The 23,181-nt window shown below is 43.0% G+C and overlaps 1 protein-coding gene across 1 annotated transcript in view; it reads right to left on the reverse strand.

Moving 5' to 3' along the window:
- Positions 1-23,181, reverse strand: part of LOC126199710 (myrosinase 1-like) — a 41,500-nt gene that overhangs the window by 11,955 nt on the left and 6,364 nt on the right. The window contains exons 2-5 of the mRNA XM_049936637.1: positions 22,941-23,124; positions 19,139-19,233; positions 9,114-9,261; positions 2,143-2,285 (exon numbers count right to left, since the gene is read on the reverse strand). Coding sequence (XP_049792594.1) covers positions 2,143-2,285; positions 9,114-9,261; positions 19,139-19,233; positions 22,941-23,124 — 570 coding nt within the window. The remainder of the gene's footprint in view (positions 1-2,142; positions 2,286-9,113; positions 9,262-19,138; positions 19,234-22,940; positions 23,125-23,181) is intronic.

Consider the following 23,181-nt stretch of genomic DNA (forward strand, 5'->3'; position numbering starts at 1 on the left):
TTAGAGATTCCGTTACTTCGCAGAAACTTCATGAAAACGCTTTCTGACGGGCTACCAGAGAGGTGTGGGAATGACTTGTGTTCCCAGGCAGTCTTGGCAGGCAAATTCCCGCGTTTTCTGCAAAATCATAACTGTGACTGGCTTGATCAGGGGATAGCTCCGTGACGTAGCAATATCGGCGCAGAAATTGGCGCCAACTGTCTCCATTGATGGAATACTAGTGCTCCGGCTATGGAGTGGAATTGTCCACCGGTTTTCGAGTTGTTCATTGGCACGTTTAACCACGGCCACTGTGGTGGGGGCGGGAATTTTCTGTGTTCGGCTTGTACGGCTGCTCTTGTTGGAGTCGGCTCTCGCCTTTCGGTCAGAGTAGGTTACAAGACTGAGCTCTCGCTGCTCTGGACAGCCTGCCTTCCGTTGCCTGTCTAATATACTTTCATTTAATTGTAACTGTTCGACTTCAACGTAACTTTCCGAGTACCGTTGTCAATTGAGCGTTCTGCGTACAAGCGGCCTATGTTGTCCGTCTTGAGCAGTTTTGGCTCAAGATGACTATATCGGAGTTAACTGTGTGACTTCGCTTGTTAAAATCAATCACTGTACCGTCAGTCATTGTGTGACGAGCCTTCTTCGTCTCCCTCAGAGGCGCATTTGAAATGCTAGGAAGTCTTTAGTCTGGAACAACCAGACCAGGATAATTTGTTTCGGGCTATACTCGCGGCATTATCATCAGCAACCAGCCATCACCTCCGGTACGCCAGATCGTGTCCTTGCAGTTAAGAAGACGGCTTGGTAATGTATGTCCGGAGCACCGGAAGATTAGGGAATTTTGCTCTGTGACAATCAGAGCTCAGCAGAGCGCGCCTGTTCCCATCTTTTCTAACGTGGTTCTGTCTTGGATGTAAAATCTCTGAGTTCTCACTAATGTAGCAGCAATTAATGTTGGGTTGGCTGGGTGTTTCTCTTAAGATTTGAGTTTCAAGGAATTAGCTCCACATACCACTTTGTAATAAATGTCACAAGCTGGTTTATGGACAACTTCACCTTCACAGCATTTATTTGAGCATCCAATTTGACGTATTGTAAATGTTTTATGTGTTTTGTTTATTATTTTGAGTTTAGTGAAAGTAAATCAAACTGTTATTTTGAACAGAAGTTTCATTCTGTAGATCGATAGAGCAACCCTTTCATTTCTCACTGCGCTAATGAAACTTTCCTTTATCAAATTGATTTCTATCAAATTAAATTATTGCAGGTGTCAAACTCTTTTCTACTCCACTTGCAGGGTCGATTACAGTCAGTTCGCGTTTCTTCTTAATCCATGTGCAACAGCAAAAGTCGGAGTTGGAGAAGGGGGGGGGGGGGGGGGGGCTTAGAGCATCATCTCCATATGAAGATTCTAGAAGAATATAGTGTTAAATACACTGCTAGCCCCGGCACCTCGCGCCCTTTCGACTGTTGTTGCATCGTGTTTACTTTCAAACGTCTCACGCTGTACACGCCAGCAGCCATCTGTCTGATGGAGCATAGAACGTGATTCATCACAAAGGCCCCGTGTCGCGATTCTGTGGACGTATATTTGTGGTATTGGGATGCAAATCAGCCTTCGTTTGTCGACGCACAGCAGTCAGCATGGTCGCATGAGCCAGGTGCCTGCTGCGGAGGCCCGTAAGCAGCGATGTTCGCTGAACGGTCGTTGTCATCTGGGCGGCCAGTTGCTCAATAGTTGCATGTATGTTCTCCCGTACACATCTCTGCAACCATCGTTCATCCTCGTCATCTGGGGATATCGCCATTTTACCATGCACAGTATACTTCAACCACTGAAGCACGCGAACAGTTTACAAACATAGCTGTTTCGGAAGTGTCTCAACCCATTGGCCACAAGCCAATGATCATGTCCTTTTCGACGTCGGATAAATCTCTCCCTTTCCTCATTACGACGACTGCACTGTTTTCCGAGTCCAACCGACACGCTTATACCCTCCACTGCTAGTGCTGCCAACTGCCGTGTATGAGTGCTTATTGAACGATGACGTCGAACATAGGAGGTGGTCACATTAATTTGACTGGACGCTGTATCTCCTGCAAGAATATAGGACACCTTTTTTTAAAAAAATACCTCACATCAAGCAAACTTACCGATATCCAGAAGCTGGTGGGGTATCCCTCGAACATGGAAGTCACGACACCGGAGTCGTAAGTCTTCGAGGGTTCGGAGCCGCTGCTGCCGGACGTCACCAGCGAGGAAGAGTAGTGGTTAATTCCGAAGAAGTCGGCAGTGCCTGTTGAAACGACGGCGGCGTCAGAGAGATCAAATTCAGTCGGCATGTCAAAACTGGCAGCAGAACCAGCTGCTCTCGAGGCTGTCAGCTAAATACTGACTGAAATTACCTCTCACCTAAACTCCAGTACGATATCTGATGATGTTTCTCACAGAATGGTCATTTATTCTGAAGAAGTGGGCGAGTTGGAAGCGTGGCGGATTTTCATTGAAAAATTGTAGAGTGAAACACTATACTTTCTCTCTGAAGGAATTCATGCAGTCCTCCGTAGTACAAGATCAGTGGAGATTCTTCAGTGAGACTTCGACAAAGGTGATTCTTCACGTTCAGCGGTAGTCCTGACGGCTCCCTCCAGGAAGTGAGAATCGGGAGGAAATGGGAACGCGACCAAATCGTTGTGACAGCATATGAGGACATCTACACAATACACCCAAAAGCAAGTAACTGGTGTTACTATTAATATCATCTTCCCGTCCCATTAGATTCTAGACCATTTAGCAAATTGAGGAGTGAGTAATCTACATCTATACTCCGTAAGTCGCGTTGGGTGCTTTGTGGCGGAGGGTACTTTGTGTACCTCTCTCACTCCCCCGTTTTCTAATGCAGTCGCGAATAGTTCGAGGGAAGAATGAGTGTCGAGACTCGTGAGTGTTCGAATCTCTCTAATTTCATCTTCATGGTCTTTTCGCGAGATGTACGTACGAGGAATAAATATATTGACTGACACTTCCAGAAACGCAACATTAACAGCAAAGTACAGCATTGTGCAGAAGGTCTCTCTTGCAGCATCTGAGCATCTATGTGACGCTTACGCGCTTATGAAATGAATCTTTAACGAAATCTACATCTACATCTACATGGATACTCTGGAAATCACATTTAAGTGTCTGGCAGAGGGTTCATCGAACCACCTTCACAATTCTCTATTATTCCAATCTCGTATTGCGCGCGGAAAGAATGAACACCTATATCTTTCCTTACGACCTCTGATTTTCCTTATTTTATCATGGTGATTGTTTCTACTTATGTTAGTCGGCGTGTAACAAAACAATTTCGCATTCGGAGCAGAAAGTTGGTGATTAGAATTACGTGAGAAGATTGCTCCGCAACGAAAAACGCCCTTGTTTTAATGATGTCCATCCCAAATCCTGTATCATTTCAGTGACACTCTCTCCCTTATTTCACGATAATACAAAACCTGCTACCCTTCTTTGAACTTTTTCTATGTACTCCGTCAATCCTATGTGGTGAGGATGCCACACCGCGCAGCAGTATTCCAAAAGAGGACGGACAAGCGTAGTGAGAGCATTCTCCTTAGTAGGTCTGTTACATTTTCTAAGTGTGCTGGCAATAAAACGCAGTCTTCGGTTAGCCTTCCCCACAACATTTTCTATGCGTGCCTTCCAATTTAAGCTGTTCATAATTGTAATTCCTAGGTATTTAGTTGAATTTACGGCCTTCATGTTTGACTCATTTATCGTGTACCAGAAGTTTAACGGATTCCTTTTAGCACTCATGTCGATGAACTCACACATTTCGTCAGGGTTAATTGCCAATTTTCGCACCATACGGATATCTTCTCTAAATCGTTTTGCTATTTGTTTTGATCTTCTGATAACTTTACTAGTCGACAAACGACAGCGTCATGTGCAAATAACTTAAGACTGTCTCCCAAGTCGTTTATGTAGATAAAGAAAAGCAAAGGGCTTGAAACACAAACTTGGGAAACGCTAGAAATCCCTTCTGTTTTACTCGATGACTTTCCGTCAGTTACTACGAACTATGACCACTCTGTCAGGAAATTACGAATCCAGTCATGTAACTGACACGATATTCCATAAGCACGCAATTTCACTACAAGCCGCTTGTGTGGTACAGTGTCAAAAGCCTTCCGGAAACCCAGAAATACGGAATCAATTTCAAATGCCTTGTCAATAGCCTGAACACTTCAGGTGAATAAAGTGCTAGTTGCGTCTCAAAAGAACGATGTTTTCCAAACCAGTTTTCACTGTGTGTCACTAGAACGTTTTCTTAGAGGTAATTCATTATGTTCGAACACAATATATGTTCCAAAATCCTGCTGCATATCGACGTTAATGGTATGGGCCTGTAATTTAGTGGATTACTCCTTCTACCTTTCTTGAATATTAGGATGACCTGTGCAACTTTCCAGTCTTTGGGTATGGATCTTTCGTCGAGAAAGCGGTTGTAAATGATTGTTAATATGGAGCTATTGCATCAGCATACTTTGAAAGGAACCTAACTGGTATACGGTCTGGACCAGAATATTTGCCTTTATTGATTTAAGTTGATTCACTACTCCGAGGATATTTACTTCTGCGTTACTCATGTTGGCAACTGTTCTTGATTCGAATTCTGGAATATTTCCTTCGTCTTCTTTTGTGAAGGCATTTCGGAAGGCTGTGCTTAATAATTCTGCTTTGGCACCACTGTCTTCGATAGTATTTACCTTATTTCCTCCATAAATTCTATGTGGTATGGATCCTGTACCGACTAGCAGTATTCGTTGGTCGAACGACGGTTTTGTGAGCTACCTCCTCTGTTGATGGACTACATGTAGTGATGATTCTTTCAATGAATCTCGGTGTAGCATCTGCGTTTCTTTCGGTCAGTTTTATGTGACCGTTCCTCTTCAAATCGCTCTTGGTGTGCTCAGAGTCCGAAGCTGTGAAGCAGACAATTAAGTCGTGTAGTCGATATACTGGACGTGCAATGAAAATAATCTGTTGTGAATGTCAGAATTGTGATTTGGAGATCAGTCGAGTGGCCTCGCGATAGCTTACACAACTGTAAGCCGTATCAACAAAAGTTTTGTCGTGGATGCAAGAATTTCCAGACAAACTGTGCTGACGTAAGTGCGCTACAAGTGCATCTGCATTAATTATCTTGATTATTAGAGACGTGAATAAATTGTGAAATATTCTTTACCACCATCAATTACGGCTGCTTACTGCTTCAAGGCAAAAACTATCGGTAAATTCTCATATTTAATAATGTAAAGGGAGTAACAGTCATATATGTGAAAATTCCGGGATGGTTGCTTTGAAGGGGCACGGCCAATTTCCTTCCCCACTCTTGACACAGTTCGAGCTAGTGCTTCGTCTCTAATGACCTCGATGTCGACCGAACGTTAAACTCAAACTCCTTCCTTCCATCCTTTTTTGAGTTGTTGACTATCTACCAAACGACATAGCGGTATTAATGGCCACAATGGAAAACAAAGGTTTGGCTTTGTTGCTTAGTAACTTTCCGTATTTGAATCAGTTTGCTCTAAAATTTTCAAATGTATCTCTATTTTAAACACTAGTTTCAGATCAATACTTCAAACATGGTTGCTGAAAATATACATAAGACGCTTGATGCAACTTTTGTTTTTCAAGGAACTTTGCTATGATAGAAGAAAAGCTTCAATTAAAGCAATTCTGTTCATTAAAATGGTAATTTACAGCATTTATCCCCCAGTACTGGTGTCCGTTCCGGTTGTATCTAAAGTAAGCAAGCCCCAAGCCATAGTCAGCACCATTACTGCACCATAGCAATGATAATGTTACCGATAACAGTGCCACCAAAGCGCAGTTACTAAATGCGGTTCTCCGAAATTCCTTGCCAGAGGAGGTGGAGCAGTTACTTTAGAATTCGAATCAAGAACTGCCGCCAACATATGCTTGGTGTAATGAAGCAACTCTCATAATTTAGTGCTGGCACGTCTTCCAGCCCAGATTGTACACCAATTAGATTCGTTTCAGAGCATGCTGATATAATTGCTCCGTAATTAACAATCGTATACAGCTGCTCGGTCGACGAAGGATCCATACCTATCGACAGGAAAGTTGCGCAGGTCACCCCAATTCTCAAAAAAGTGAATAGGATTAATCCGCTGATTTACAGACCCATATCATTGATGTCGATTTGCAGTGTCATTCTGGAACATGAACTGTATTCAAAAATTGTGAAGTACCTCGAAGGAGGCGATCTATTAATACAGTCAGCACGGTTTCGGGATATATCGTTCTTGTGCAACACAACTAGCTTTTTATTCTCACGACGTGATGAGAGTTTTCGACAAGGGATCTCAAATTGGTCCCATATTTCTAGACTTCGAAAGTGTTTGTGATACAGTTCCTCACAAGTGGCTTGTAATTAAATCACTTACCTAGGGGGTATCATCTAAGTTGTACGACTGGACTCATGATGTAAGAAAAAGCACAATTCGTAGTAACTGACGGAAAGACATCCAGTGAAACGGAAGCGATATCTGTAGTGCGAAGGGACGTTAAATGCTTACCTCCTCCTCCTCCTCCTCCTCCTCCTCCTCCTCTTTTGGTGGTTTTGGGAGCTGCGGTGTTCAGTCTCACTACGAAACCTTATGTTCACCAATCCCTGTACCCGTTTTGATGCTCGTTATTAGCTGAGGGTTATTTGTTGCTAAGAGGTCAAGACTGTTTTCACAACCTTTTACCAGTGGTCTCATGAACTAATTGCCTGAAACACTTTTCAGAGAATGCGTTTAGCACAATTTCGGATGACTTTTTACACGTATTTCCGGATTTAAATATACATTTTCGCCAACATATCGAGGATACATTGAAGTCACCTCCAACTATAAATTTATGAGTCTGGTGCGTGTTTGAAATTAGACTCAAGTTTTCTTTGAAACTTTCATAAATTGTATAATCTGAGTTGGAAGGTCGATAAAGGGGTCGATTTACTATTTTTTTCCGATTGCCAACAATGACTTCTGCCCATACTAACTCACGGGAACTATCTGCTTCAACTATGCTACAAGAGCAACAAACACACCACTGCCAACTGCATCTAGTCTATCCTTTCTGAACAACGTTAAATCCTTCGCAAAACTTCGACAACTTATCTCCTGCTTCAGCCACCTTTCAGCGTCCATAACGATTTTAGCATCGGTGCTCTCCATCATCGCTTGGAGCTCTGGAACTATCACAACACAGCTACCACAGTTTACAACTAGTATACCGACGGTTCCCGTATATGCGTTCTTCCTATGTTTGACTTCAGCCTTCGATACAGAAGCCCTTTTTGTGTTTCCCCGAGACCCTATAACCTAAAAAAAAAAACACCCAGTCCACGACACACAGTTCCCGCTAACTGTGTTGCCGCCTTCTGCGTGTAATGGCCTGATGACCTACACTACTGGCCATTAAAATTGCTACACCACGAAGATGACGTGCTACAGACGCGAAAGGAAGAAGATGCTGTGATATTCAAACATTAGCGTTTCAGAGCATTCACACAAGGTTGGCGCCGGTGGCGACACCTATAACGTGCTGACATGAGGAAAGTTCCCAACCTATTTCTCATACACAAACAGCAGTTGACCGGCGTTGCCTGGTGAAACGTTGTTGTGATGCTTCGTGTAAGGAGGAGAAATGCGTACCATCACGTTTCCGACTTTGATAAAGGTCGGATTGTAGCCTATCGAGATTGCGGTTTATCGTATCGCGACATTGCTGCTCGCGTTGGTCGAGATCGAATGACTGTTAACAGAATATGGAATCGGTGGGTTCAGGAGGGTAATGCGGAACGCCGTGCTGGATCCCAACGGCCTCCTATCACTAGCAGTCGAGATGACAGGCATTGTTCCGCATGGCTGTAACGGATCGTGGAGACATGTCTCGATCCCTGAGTCAACAGATGGGGACGTTTGGAAGACAACAACCATGTATACGAACAGTTCGACGACATTTGCAGCAGCATGGACTATCAGCTAGGAGACCATGACTACGGTTACCTTTGACGCTGCATCACAGACAGGAGCGCCTGCAATGGTGTACTCAACGACGAGCCTGGGTACATGAATGGCAAAATGTCATTTTTTTTTGATGAATCCCGGTTCTGTTTACAGCATCATGACGGTCGCATCCGTGTTTGGCGACATCGCGGTGAACGCACATTGGAAGCGTGTATTCGTCATCGCTATACTGGCGTATCACCTAGCGTGATGGTATGGGGTGCCATTCGTTACACGTCTCGGTCACCTCTTGTTCGCATTGACGGCACTTTTAACAATGGACGTTACATTTCAGATGTGGTACGACCCGTGGCTCTACCCTTCATTCGGTCCCTGCGAAACCCTACATTTCAGCAGGATAATGCACGACCGCATGCTGCATGTTCTGTACGGGCCTTTCTGGATACAGAAAATGTTCGACTGCTGCCCTGGCCAGCACATTTTCCAGATCTATCACCAACTGAAAACGTCTGGTGAATGGTGGCCGAGCAACTGACTCGTCACAATACGCCAATCACTACTCTTGACGAACAGTGGTATCGTGCTGAAGCTGCACGGGCAGCTGTATCTGTACAAGCCATCCAAGCTCTTATTGACTCAATGCCCAGGCGTATCAAGGCCGTTATTACGGCCAGAGGTGTTGTTCAGGGTAATGATTTCTCAGGTTCTATGCTCCCAAATTGCATGAAAATGTAATCACATGTCAGTTCTACTATAATATATTCGTCCAATGAATACCCGTTTACTATCTGCATTTCTTCTTGGTGTAGCAATTTTAATGGCCAGCAGTATATTTACCCCGACCCGGACCCCACCACCCTACTGTGCAAGTCGAGGAATCTGCAGCCTACACGGTCGCAGAAACGTGTGTGTCTCTGATTGCGACCCTCCACTCGGATCTGTACCAGAGGTCGCCTACCGTTCCGTTCCATTTCGCTGAAGTTCAGTGTGAAACGGCCCCAAAAGACAGCTGCTACTCAATAAACATCTTGCGAGTTACGGACAGTAAAGGAAGTTCTGGCAGTGTGACGTGGCAGTGCACTCACCCCTGATGAGGTTGACCTCCGCTGGGGAGAGGGTCGGCAGGCGTGACCTCGTGCGCCCCTCCTTCCTGCTGTTGGCCGCCACCCTCAGCTTCACCACCTCTGGGAAGTCGCCGTCCCTCGAGAAGATGGGGTGGGCCCACAAGCCGCACTGCAAACGTAAGCGTACGAAGACACTTTTCATTCAAATCGAACAGCAAGATTCAGTGTCAATTACAGTAATACAAAGTGCATTAAATGAGTTGCTCCAATGGGACTATGGAACAAGAAGACAAGGTGTGAGGTACCACAAGGGTAGTTTCTGCTGACTGCACAAAGCTCCTTGACTTACACATGAGAATACCACTGTCTGTGCACAAACTGCTAGAAAACTAGGGAAGCACAACAAATAAATCTGTATGACGCAGAATGTATTGAAGACAATATTCAGGATCATCATCATCATTTAAGACTGATTATGCCTTTCAGCGTTCAGTCTGGAGCATAGTCCCCCTTATAAAATTCCTCCATGATCCCCTATTCAGTGCTAACATTGGTGCCTCTTCTGATGTTAAGCCTATTACTTCAAAATCATTCTTAACAGAATCCAGGTACCTTCTCCTTGGTCTGCCCCGACTCCTCCTACCCTCTACTGCTGAACCCATGAGTCTCTTGGGTAACCTTGCTTCTCCCATGCGTGTAACATGACCCCACCATCTAAGCCTGTTCGCCCCGACTGCTACATCTATAGAGTTCATTCCCAGTTTTTCTTTGATTTCCTCATTGTGGACACCCTCCTGCCATTGTTCCCATCTACTAGTACCTGCAATCATCCTAGCTACTTTCATATCCGTAACCTCAACCTTGTTGATAAGGTAACCTGAATCCACCCAGCTTTCGCTCCCATACAACAAAGCTGGTCGAAAGATTGAACGGTGCACAGATAACTTAGTCTCGGTACTGACTTCCTTCTTGCAGAAGAGAGTGGATCGTAGCTGAGCGATCACTGCATTAGCTTTGCTACACCTCGCTTCCAGTTCTTTCACTATGTTGCCATCCTGTGAGAATATGCATCCTAAGTACTTGAAACCGTCCACCTGTTCTAACTTTGTTCCTCCTATTTGGCACTCAATCCGTTTATATTTATTTCCCACTGACATTACTTTCGTTTTGGAGATGCTAATCTTCATACCATAGTCCTTACATTTCTGATCTAGCTCTGAAATATCACAACTAAGTCATCCGCATATGCGAGACTGCTTATTTTGTGATCACCTATCTTAATTTCAACCAGCCAGTCTATTGTTTTGAACATATGATCCATAAATAATATGAACAACAGTGCAGACAGGTTGCAGCCTTGTCTTACCCCTGAAACTACTCTGAACCATGAACTCAATTTACCGTCAACTCTAACTGCTGCCTGACTATCTATATTCAGGATGACACAATCGAAATGCATAGTGGCAGCCACGTAGAGTTGGCATCATTGCGCAACAGTGCCTTTTCACTGGAAATGTCAGCATTTACTAATCATGGATCTGTGGGGCGGTCAGAAGTTTGATTCTGCCATAAAAATATTTTACAAAAACAATGGTAGTTTCGAAAGTGCACAAAGGGAGTCCGAGATTTTTTCAACTTAGGATGGCATGGTCGCGTTCCCTCGAAAGACTGTATAAAAACTTGGATTACAACTGTTGAACTGTTGAACATGCTCAAAAAACAAGAGACAGAGAGACAGTACTCGTACTGCACAGAACGTCGAAGCTGTACTCGTTTCGGTCTTATGTACCCCAGGGCGTTCAGTTCGTAAGGTTCAAATGGCTCTGAGCACTATGGGACTTAACTTCTAAGGTCATCAGTCCCCTAGAACTTAGAACTACTTAAACCTAACCAACCGAAGGACATCATACACATCCATGCCCGAGGCAGGATTCGAACCTGCGACCGTAGCGGACGCGCGGTGCCAGACTGTAGCGCGTAGAACCGCTCGGCCACCTCGGCCGGCTAGTTCGTAAGGAAGCAGCTGTGTGTAGAGTGTTCCAAAAGAGTGTCTGTCGAATTCTCCAGTATGATTTAAAATGTCTTCTGTACAAGCTGCAGATCGTACAACAACTGCAGGAGAACGATTAGCAGTTGTGGTTACAGTCCCGTCAGCTAATCACGGCGAACGTAAACGAGGACACTGGATTTCTGGACAAGCTCCGGGTATCAGATAAGGCCCATTATCATCTCACAGGTTACGTAAATAAGCAGAATTACAGTTACTGAACATACAGCAACCCTAATGAACTTCATGACGGCCCTTTACACGTCAGTATAGTGACAATATGGTGTGCAGTTTCATCACATGGGGTCATAGAACCTCACTTTATCGAAAATGAAGAGCGGATCACGGTGATTGTCACTTCGAATCGGTAAGCTGAGATGTTTTTTGTTGTACTTGCATTGAAGAATATTCCACAACCTCACAAAACCTGGTTACAACAGGATGGATTGCACACAGCAAGGCAATCAATGGCGGCTGTGCGATAATTCTTCAGTAACCGTGTGATCTCAAGTTTCTGTGACGTTCTCTGGTTCCCAAGATCACTGTATTAGCCCGTGTGGGATTTTTCTTGGGGGGGGGCGGGGGGGGGGGGGGGTACCGTAAGAGTCAGGTCTACACGGCATGGCCAAGAACACTCGATGAACTGAAGCATTGAATTGAAGACGAAATTAGTGCTAATTCAGAGCCACTGCTCCTTATTATATACGAAAATGTAAAAATTTTTTACATCTTCGACTAGAAGTATGTAGAGAGGGCCCCAAGTCCTATCAATGAGCGACAGAACAGGTAGTCTGAGAGGCCTTTTTGTAGTGGCAGTTGTGTCTCTATAGATGGAGCTAATTCTAAAGGCCGCCATACACAGGTGGACAAGACTGCCAAGTGGGTCTGCCTCAACCAGTTTGTCTGTATGTAACGATGGGTCCGCAGCTGGGTCTTTGGTCTGGGTCCATCGGTTCGACTACCTGCTAGCCCTGACCGTCAGCTGCCAGCACACACACACCGTCAGTGCAGACAGGTATGACCCATCAAGCACTCGCAGGAGTCCACACACAGTCAGAGGGGTCGGCGAGCATGTCGTCGAACTAGTTGGCAGACCAGTTGGGCTGTGAATGGGCGTCGCAGGGCACGTCCACCCCATGGGAGGGTAGAGCCCTTACCTCTTTGGCAGGTCGCTTCTGTCGACCACACCGCTTTGTTACTGTGGCACGGAGCAGTCGTTTGCAGCTCCAAGTCTTTAAAACTGGGTGTTGCATCTGGAGCAGAGGGGGACTTTCTAAATAGCTTAGTTTGTAAACAAAGGTCTGAACCCAGTCAGTACCAAGTAAATTCTACTACAAGCGACTATCTCTGTTAAAAAGAGCCTCTTGTGAGTATGCTTCAGCAGTAGGTCTTCAGAGAAAACTGGAGGAAGTCGTCTTAACAAAAGATACAGTCTCGCTGCTTACATGGGGTAGCTGTCTGACAGTTAAAATATCTATTTTTATCCTTTTATAATGGGAGTAGGATTAGAACCATCCAGATGCAAAACTACACAAACAGCAGATTTCTCTCTCACGACATGGGAAAGTGCATTATTGGGTGGCTTAAAAAATATCTGTTATATACCCTTGTTTTGGTTGGTAAGTACTAATATAATGGGTGTCCCTTTACAGAATCGCGAGATTTTCAGCGCAAAAAAACTAACATTAGAGTGGATGGAACAGACTTTTATAAAATGACAATGTTTAGAGTAATTCTGGTAATGCATAAGTTGAATTACATGCCCAATGGGTGCACAGTATGCATCACCATTATTACTCTAGACCTGTTACTTTATGGAAGTCTGTTCTGTCTATTCTAATATTAGCTCTCAGTACAGCAGATCTGATGACGGTGTGAAGTGAAACACGGTATATGGCGATACTATAAAAACTGTCTTATCTTAATCTTTCCCTGCAAATTGACTTTTTATACTGTTCTCGGGTGTCCAGCTGGGTACTGTCGTCCTTGTAACACGATATTTCCACAGCGTACCTTGCCGTCATCTTCAGGTGATACGTTTACATTGAGCGTCTGCGCTATATACCGCCTCCTCTATAATGTGATCGCTGTCCACTTCTTCCCCCGCTACCCGGTCGCACGCCGCATCGGATAGAGTGGTGGGGTGATTGAATCACCGACGGCTGGGAACGAACCCCTGACCCTCACTGCTTCTGTAGAACCTATCGGGAGTGGACGTGACCCTCAGCCAATGCTGTGATTTTAGTTTGCTGAACGCGGGGTCGCGAGCTTTGCTTAGGGTGTAGCCACTGTCTCTGTTGATTAACCCGTCGATCACTTGTATGTCAACAGCCTCCTTCGGAGCACACTCCCAAAACGATGTCTGTCTTCATAATTCCGTTTCATCACACTTTATTGAGTCCCCTGTAGCTATGCAATTTTCTGCAACCGCCGATTTTGTTGCTTGCTTAACGTCGGCGTGTTTTCCACCTTCCTTGCATCTTTCTTCAATTGTCAGCACAGTCTGCCTGATGCGTGCCTTGCTGCATTTACACGGAATACGGCGAACACCGGGTTTAAGGAGAAGTCGTCTTTCATCGTACCTTATGGTATACGTGTCTTCGGAGGTGGGCAGAAGGCTCATTTAATGTTACTTCGAGCCAACATTCTGCCTATTTTGTTCGATACTTTGTTGGCGTATGGCAGATACACCACACCACCTAGTAAGCAATACTACCTTAAAGAATATTCAGAAAGAAAAGATATGGCGGATCTGCTTTCAAGGAGAAGGTACGAACCTAGCAAACAGAACAGGGCGAGAAAGATAAGGGTGGCGTATCTATCGTACTGCGCCGAGGTGTCAAACAAAATCGGCAAAATACTGGCCCACGTAACATTAAATGCGTTTCCCGTCCACCTCCGAAAACGCGTGGACCAAGAGACACTGTGAAAGATGTCACTCTTTCTTTGCACATTCCTTGCGGGCTCGTAAAGCAAAGTTGAGATTCAGGTACATTATCTCGATGTTTACCGTATTTTCGTTTGCTTTACTAGTATTTCACTAATCATGTTAATATGTGCTTCTAGCTGCATCAAACCAGTCTCAGGACTGAAGACCACAACAAGAACATGTGCTTCTTGTTTTGTGTGCGTGTGCACACAAGGAGTAAATGAGACTGTGGTTAATGTGGACCTAGACTAGCAATTCAGTAAATATGAGGGTGTGCTGAAAAGTTATGCAACCCAATTTTTTAGGTGATATCACTTAAAGCTTTTTAAACAAACGTTATTAGCATTCTTTATTCTTCATGTAAAAAAAAAACAAGGAAAAACCTGAAGTAGGAATTAAAATCCAGGTTTGTTGATGACGTAACTCTGTCAGAGACAGCAAAGGTCGTGGGAGACCAGTTGAACATAATGTAGAGTGGCTTGAAAGGAGACTATCTGATGAATATCAACAAAAGAAAAAGCAGGATACTGAAATGTAGTCGAATCAAATCAGATTCAGTTGAGGGAGTCAGATTACGAAACGAGACACTTAAAGAAATGGAAGTTTACTATTAGAACAGCAAAACAACTGATGATGGTCGAAGTAGAGAAGATATAAAATGTAGACTGGCAATGGCACCAAAAGTGTTTCTGAAGAAGAGAAATTTGTTAACATGGAATTTTTTTTTGATTTGCTATTAGGGAGAGTTTTCTGAAAGTATTTGCATGGAGTATGTAAGTGAAACATTGACGTAAACAGTTCATATGGTGCTACAGAAGAATGCTGAAGATTATATGAGTTGATCACTTAACCAATGAGGATCTACTGAACAGAATTGGGAAGAAAAGAAATTTGTGGCGCAGCCTGACTAGATGAAGGGCTCGGTTGTAAGGGCATTCTGAAACATTAGGGGATCACCAGCTTAGTATTTGAAGGAAGTGTGAGAAATAATAATCGTAGAGAGAGACCAAGAGATGAATACAGTAGGCAGACGTTGGTTGCAGTAGCTTGCAAAGGGTAAAGTAACATGCAGAGCTGCATCAAACCAGTCATAGGAATGAGGACCACAACAACGACATTCTTCATGTTTGCATATTTGCAGGCCCTCTACTGCAGCGTGTAACATGGCTGCGTGTAACTTAACTATGTCGGTGCGTGAGAAACAGCGTTCTATTATCGAGTTTCCTATTCGAAGATTTTGTCCATATTTGGAGCACCCTCCCCCCTCTCTCCTCCTTCAGCATGGCAGTAGCAGACTACACGGGAAGGCTGCGACATCTGCAACAGTCGGACGCCTTGGGTTCACTGCCATTTGCCCTCCCCCACACCGTCCCGACTTGGCCCCATCCGATTTTAATCTGTTTCCATATCTTAGAGAAATACACTTTCATAGTTTTGAACTGTTGCAAGCAGAGGTGAGTTTGTGGCTCCCTGAATAAGGACAAACGTTCTACAGTGACTTAACAACACACTGGTCTCTCATCGCGAGAAATGTCTTCTGCGTGAGGGTGACTATGTTGAGAAATAAATATGTAGACTTGAAGAATAAAGATGTACAATGTTAATAACGTACGTTTTACTGAAAATGCTTTACGAATTTTGCCATAAAAGACTCGGAGGCATTGCTTTTCAGCATACCTTTTCCCGGATGTTGCTGCTTGTGTACCTGCATCGAGGTCGCACTAAGTTACATACACTCTGCAGCAACGTCCTCAAACGGAAACTTTTTGATCGCCCCTTCTACAGTTGATCTTTCTTGTAACGACATCAATTTCAATGAAAACTAGGCTATAACGTCGTGATTTCTGTTGTACGACCATATTCCTCTCAAGGAACATAGTTCTCATCCTAGCTTAATACGACAAATTTGCGTGTGCCTCGTACAAAACGTCACTTTCAATCTCATTTAGCATCAAGAGTCGATACACTGTACAAGGAAATCTGTTGTTGTAATATGCCAACCTGACATATTGCCCTCTGTGCCCTTCTGTCAACAACAGATACAGTGTAGACGCCTCGTCTCGTTGTTACCCCAGCGCATTCAAACTACAGTACTGGCAGCAATCACAGCACTTGACACCAGTACAGTTGAGGTCAGTTTACGCAACCTTTTTATAACGGCATAGCCAATAAAAGAAATTTTAATGGTGGACGAAAAAGTGAAAGTGATTCATGAAATGGACAATGGAGTTAAAAAGGTTGACGTGTGTCGTCATTTTGTCCTCTTAAATTCCACCGTCCAAACGACTTGGAAGAACAAGGATAATATTGTCACTGCGTTTAAAAAAAAAATGGATGCAAAATTACGCGGTTACGAAAATATGAACGCAGCGGCGTGGATGAAGCTCTGCTTCAGTGGTTTAAGTAACAGAGAAGCATCTCCTAATGGTGAAACCAGAAGAATTTGCCAGGAAATTAAAAGATGAGGAATTTGTGTGCAGCAACGGCTTACTTATATCCAGATACTAATTATAATAACCTTGACTCTAGGTGTAAGAGAAAATGCTTTGATACTGTCATCTTTCAACAGAATTGGCTGGGTGTCTTCAATAACTTTTATAATAACTATTCTTCAAAGAATGAACAGGACATACTTCTACAAATCCTAAGAGTCACTGAAGATGTGAAAATAAGAGTACCATGAAACGATCCAGGGAAACAAAGCAAAGAAAATTCCTTCAAGTATCACATAATGGTGGGCGCACAAAGAAAAGAAGTAACTTTAACTGCATCTCTTTCAATCCTCGCTGTGAATGAGAGGCGCGTTAGGAGACAGAATACTCAGACTTTACGGTAACAGCCCTGAGCCTAAAGTCTCCATACTTTAGCAGCTGCTGAGGCGCTGCTTACAAGAGAAGAAGTTTAACAGTGCTTTGCAACAAGACAGGTCAGATGAAAAACCTGAAAAAAATAAAAATGTTTTCTCTCTCCTTGCGATTATGTGCGAAGTATAGGAGTGCCCAAAATCCCTGTCCAGGAATTTCTTTATTTGAGGCAACCAACATTTAACGCTTTTTGTATACACAATATAAAAACAAATAAAACAGTCATGTGTATCTGTCATGAAGCCCAGGCAAAAAAAGGGCGCTAATAACGTATGCTTTTTCCTTTTAGACTAGTTGAATTCTGTCTCAGCTCGGTATGAGGAAATTGATTTATTCTCCGACAGTTGCTCTGGACAGAACAAAAAGCATAATATCTCAAAATTTTTGTTAAGATACAAACCGCTTCAAGAAAACTGAGCATTTCTTCCTAATTAGAGTTCACAGCTTCATGGACTGTGATCGAATTTTTGATGTTATAAAAAGGTCCCTCAAAAACATGACAATTTACTCAGTTCGGCAACTCACTGAGCTGATAGTGCAAAGTAGCGCCTCTCTTAAATTCGCAGTAATCGATGTTGATACAATCAGTCTTGTAAGGTACAATTTCAAGAACTGGTGGCACAAGTACAATATGAAAAGTCCTGTACCTACTGAAAAAATACAAGGATCGGGTTAAGATAGTACACTCTGCAATTATTAAGTTTTCCCATTTTGTGCATCCAGGAACAGTTCTCACAAGACATTTCATCAGATGGTTAACTGCAAAAAACACCTTCATCCTTCGGCACAATTCTATCAAGATCCGTCTCCAAGATTTAGTTCCGTATCCAGAAGAAAAACTGTAATTGAAGAAAGGAAAAGTCAATGATATGAAGAAAATTCTCCCATAGAGTGAAGACAGATACAATGACTTTTATGAAGAAATAATGTATTAACATTCTCAGATTAGCAAAATAAAAGTCTACATTTTCAGTGAAACTATTTATAATTCTGCAGGCTTGCGTGACCTGAGTCATTTGGCATAAAAGTTTTCTGAGTATGATACCGCTTCATATCGCAAAAATCTTCACTGGATTAATCAACGTTTCTACCACGCTTACAGTGGCCTCCTAAGTCTACCTGATACTGGTTAAGTATATCTGACATTGACTACTAGTTGCATTTATAACACTATGTGTGATCTGAAAATGAGAGTTAAGCTACCGAAAGTGGTCATCACCTTATAAAAAACATATTTACTGTTAAATGATTGACATAACACAAAGAAATTTTTTAAATGTTTTAAAAAGTTTCATAGAAGGGCTTTAACATTTTTATAATTTTTCATTTGATTATAATATTGATTGCCATTGTGTGTTTTCTTTTGTACAACTTAATTAAATTTTATGTGTGGTTATTTTCTAAAGAAAAATAAGATGTTAATTTACAAAATACATTTACAATACCTGCTTTCACTTTGTAATGTGTTTTTCAGAGTTCATTATATTTTTATCAGCAAAATGTAGTTTATGTAACTTTTCAAACAAACATATTTCATTAAACAGCAGTATTTGTTAAAAGGGCGGTCGTCCAAGCGTAAAGTAATGTTCTGTGTCGTCCTTCAATTAATGTAAACAGTACGAAAATATGAAACTTCCTGGCAGATTAAAACTGTGTGCGCCGACCGAGACTCGAACTCGGGACTTTTGCATTTCGCGGGCAAGTGGTAGAGCACTTGCCCGCGAAAGGCAAAGGTCCCGAGTTCGAGTCTCGGTCGGCGCACACAGTTTTAATCTGCCAGGAAGTTTCATATCAGCGCACACTCCGCTGCAGAGTGAAAATCTCATTCTAGTACGAAAATAGTTTAAATAATGAGTTGTAGGACAAAAGAAAATTTTTAAGAGCAAAAAGAAAGTTTCAATATGCAAGTATTGCTGCAAACATCTTTTTGTCTCTCTAGTAAAATCATAATTTTAGGGATTTACGTTATTTTAACAAACAGCGATTGAAATCTCCCAGACAAAAGGCACAGCCGACTTTCTGCCCCATTTCTGTGCAATTCGCGCTTGTGTTCCGTGTCTTATAAACTCGTCATCGAGGACAGTATCCTTTGTTCCTACCTGCTCAAGGAGCTGTTTTGTGAACAAAAGACGTAGTGAGCAGCTTCATCCTGAAGAGATGTTGTCCAAGCAAGTTACTAGGTGACGATGGACGAATGACGTCTTACCTCAAACTGCAGCTGGCGGTCCGACGCCTCGGCGTCATCAGCGCTGCTCGTCAGCGGCTCGTACCAGTCGATGTTGAGAGTGATGCCCACTCTGCCTGCAACGTGGAGAAAACAAGGGCGGCACCCTGACAACAACTGCTTACAGACGTCACCTCGACAAAAAAAGAAGTAAAATAATTAATTATAAATGCCTGACGTTGTCAATCTGGGGGGGTGGGGGTGGGGTGGGGGGGTGGGGGGGGGTGGGGTGGGGGGGGGAGACTATCAACAAAGTGTGATACATGAAGAGACTTCAAAAGCCACCATCGATAAAGAAAAGCATTTTATCGGGTGACTGGTTTCGCCGGAGCTGTGCTGCCATCATCGGATCAGCAAGGGGATGAACAGAAGCTGATAGGGAAATATTTTGCAATAATCGTATTACAAACTGATAAAACGTCTCGTTACATAACCTATGGAGCTGCAACATATCTCATGCTTTAACACTTTGTCCGTCAGTGTTGCCAGTCTCTAACATTCCTTATATGCGTCACACTACCATGAGGATCACCACACTTCGGCATGGCAATTATAAAAGTATTACGTACAAACACAAACAAAAATGGTTTAAATGGATCTGAGTACTATGGGACTTAACTTCTGAGGTCATCAGTCCCCTAGAACTTAGAACTACTGAAACCTAACTAACCCAAAGACATCACACACATCCATATCCGAGGCAGGATTCGAACCTGCGACCGTAGCGGTCGTGCGGTTCCAGACTGAAGCGCCTAGAACCGCTCGGCCACTCCGGCCGGCCAAACACAAACATAACTATATTTCGGCGATTACAAGTATTCATGTCCACCACTAGCTGACGAATGACACAGAAATGTTGTAAATACAAGGACCACCAGGTGGCACTGTGGCAGTTGAATGGATTCTCGTCTTGCAAATAGCACAAAACAGAGACACCTAATTCCATAAATTCGTAATACATTATTAAGGACCTTTTTATTTACTTTATTATACAATCAAACTCGGAAACATATAAAAAAATGTATGTATAATTAATGTATGTAGCTTTGATAATCTTGTAGGATAAAATATGTGTGACTTAAGCTAGAGAACAAGAATTGCGCTCGCAGTATGGTGAATGTAGACGTGAACATAAAACGAAATTCTTCATGTGGACTGTCGGTATTCTGATGTATTCTGTTTCATGTTTATAATTTACATGTTCATAGTTATTTTTCGAATTTCTCATCATCTATTTTTTCTTCTTTCGTATTTTAAAAACAATTCTGTACACACAATATTATATGCAGATCACAGTTAAAAATTAAGAATGTTATATAATTTTAATCGTGGAACAACAATGTTCGTCTACATCGCATATGTTGCCCAGTGTCTAGAGCTCGAGCACGATATGAGTCGAACAATCTTCATCACGATCTATCTCATCAAATGGAATAAAAAAGATGTTGATTCTTTCTTAGCATTTATACAGGAAATAATGTAAATCTAAGAAATACATCGAAACGTCGAACAATTTTTATCATGTATGTCATACTGAAAAACAAAATATATTGTCTAGCCACTATGATGAGAAATTCGAAACATAACTATGGACATTCAGACGTAAATTATGAACATGACACATAGCACACTAGAACACCGACATTCTGCCTGAAGAATTTCTCTTTTACCTCACCTCTACGTTCAGCATATTGCGAGGCTAATTCTTGTTCTCTGACGTGTGCTATACATATTTTATCCCACAATGTTATCAATGGGAAATAGTTTAATTGTACTCGTATATAAAATATCTATATTTCCCTGATTTGGATTGTATAATAATGTAAATAAAAGTGGTTCTCAATGACATATTACCAATTATCTGAACTTAGTTAGCTATGTTTCACGCTATATACAAGACGAAAATCCAGTCAACCGCCACAGTGCCACTGGCTGGTCGTTGTGTTTATACCACTTCTCTGTCAGTTGCAAGCTTGTGATGAACATGAACACTTGTAATTGGCGCAATATAGCTATGTTTATATTTGTACATAATATTTTCATATTTGACACGTCAGTGTGTAGTGATCATCATTGTAATGTGAAGTGGATAAGGAATCTGAAGCCACTTGCAGCACTGATGCAGAAAATGTGAAAGCATGAGGTATTTTACATTTTCATGGGTTATGTAACAAGGGAGTGTATCAAGCTGTAATACGATTATTGTAAAATGTTTTCATATCAGCTTCTGTTCATCCTCTTTGATGCACAGCATGAAGAGTTCTTATTGACTGAAAAATTACCCTTGAAGATATAAAGGTCATTTAATATTTTATCAAGCAATTTGGTAATTCTACACAAAGGGCTGTGCCTAGAATTAGCAGTCGGTCTAACAGGGCTGTTTTCTTTGTGTATCTTTAATTGGTACCTAAGCCAGGGAACTTCTGCTTCATGACAGAACAACTCAGAATGACATTTTCACTCTGCAGCGGAGTGTGCGCTGATATGAAACTTCCTGGCAGTTCCGAGTTCGAGTCTCGGTCCGGCAAACAACTTTAATCTGCCAGAAAGTTTCATATCAGCGCACACTCCGCTGCAGAGTGAAAATGTTCAAATGGTTCAAATGGCTCTGAGCACTATGGGACTTAACATCTGAGGTCATCACTCCCCTAGAACTTAGAACTACTTAAACCTAACTAACCTAAGGACATCACACACATCCATGCCCGAGGCAGGATTCGAACCTGCGACCGTAGCAGTCGCGCGGTTCCGGACTGAGCGTCTAGAACCGCTAGACCACCGCGGCCGGCAGTGAAAATGTCATTCTGGAAACATCCCCCAGGCTGTGGCTAAGCCATGTCTCCGCAATATCCTTTCTTTCAGGAGTGCTGGTTATGCAAGGTTCGCAGGACAGCTTCTGTGAAGTATGGGAGGTAGGAGACGAGGTACTGACAGAAGTAAAGCTGTGAGGACGGGGCGTGAGTCGTGCTTGGGTAGCTCAGTTTAAGGACACTATGCGAGCAAACGACCTAGGAAAAACTAACGCTTGCACAGTTAGGAAATGGATGTACTTCAGATTTTGTTTACATATCTATAAATACTTTTCTTTAGGTTGCCGGAGGTGGCCCCACTTTAATTTTGTTTTTATTTCATGCTGCATGGAAGGACGGCAGCGAGGTTCCTTCCAGGACAGTTATCATGTATCAGGACTTACTGTGTTTATTTTGTAAATAATAAAGGTTTCTTTTCTTCTAACTTCCTTAATAAAAAAATAATAATAAAAAAACCTCACTCCTGACGAAAAAGTGGTTCCCTTGTACAAGAAAAAAAAAACGGTAACCGTCGCGCACCGTAGATAAAAAAAGCGATCTTAAGCGCAAAAAAAAAAGTTGGTAGAGCAGTTGCCCGCGAAAGGCAAATTGCCGAGTTCGAGTCTCGGCGCGGCACACAGTTTTAATCTGCCAGGAAGTTTCAGAGCAACTCACTTTTTCTGTTTCCGTTAGTAACAAAGACGTCTGTTTTAGTAGCTTTAATAACTCTGACTGTACCTTTTTCATTGGCTACCTAGCAATTGCGTTAATATTGTGTCCCAAAGAGAACTTTAATGTTTTGTTGACGTACTGCTGTCCACTAGCAGTGACTGTAGTATTGCATTTGTCAGCCGCAGTGATGAGTGCTTTAACTGTTGTTTTTGCACATGCATTGTGTGCCCCCTTTCCCCTCACTCTTTTGTGTGCCTCCCTCTCCACCCCATTATCTCAGAGAGCGAAGTCGCAGAGTCGGGGAGATTTCCAGAGTTGCTCACCCCTCTGCGTCGGACGGAACCGCTGGTCGTAGAGTCGGTAGACGCGCGCGTGCGCCAGCAGCACCGCCTTGGCCAGCAGGTAGTCGGCGACGCCCGGCGAGTCGGCGCCAGGCGCCAGCGCCGTGGCCGACGAGTAGCCGTTGGAGAACATGTCCGGCTCGTTGAAGGTCAGCCACAGCTTCACCTGCAGGCCGCAAAAGGACGTAGTGGAGCAGCTGGCAAGAGTCAGGTTGTAGCTGTA

This window comes from Schistocerca nitens, chromosome 8, assembly GCF_023898315.1.
Source record: "Schistocerca nitens isolate TAMUIC-IGC-003100 chromosome 8, iqSchNite1.1, whole genome shotgun sequence".
In the NCBI taxonomy this organism is placed as follows: Eukaryota; Metazoa; Arthropoda; class Insecta; order Orthoptera; family Acrididae; genus Schistocerca; species Schistocerca nitens.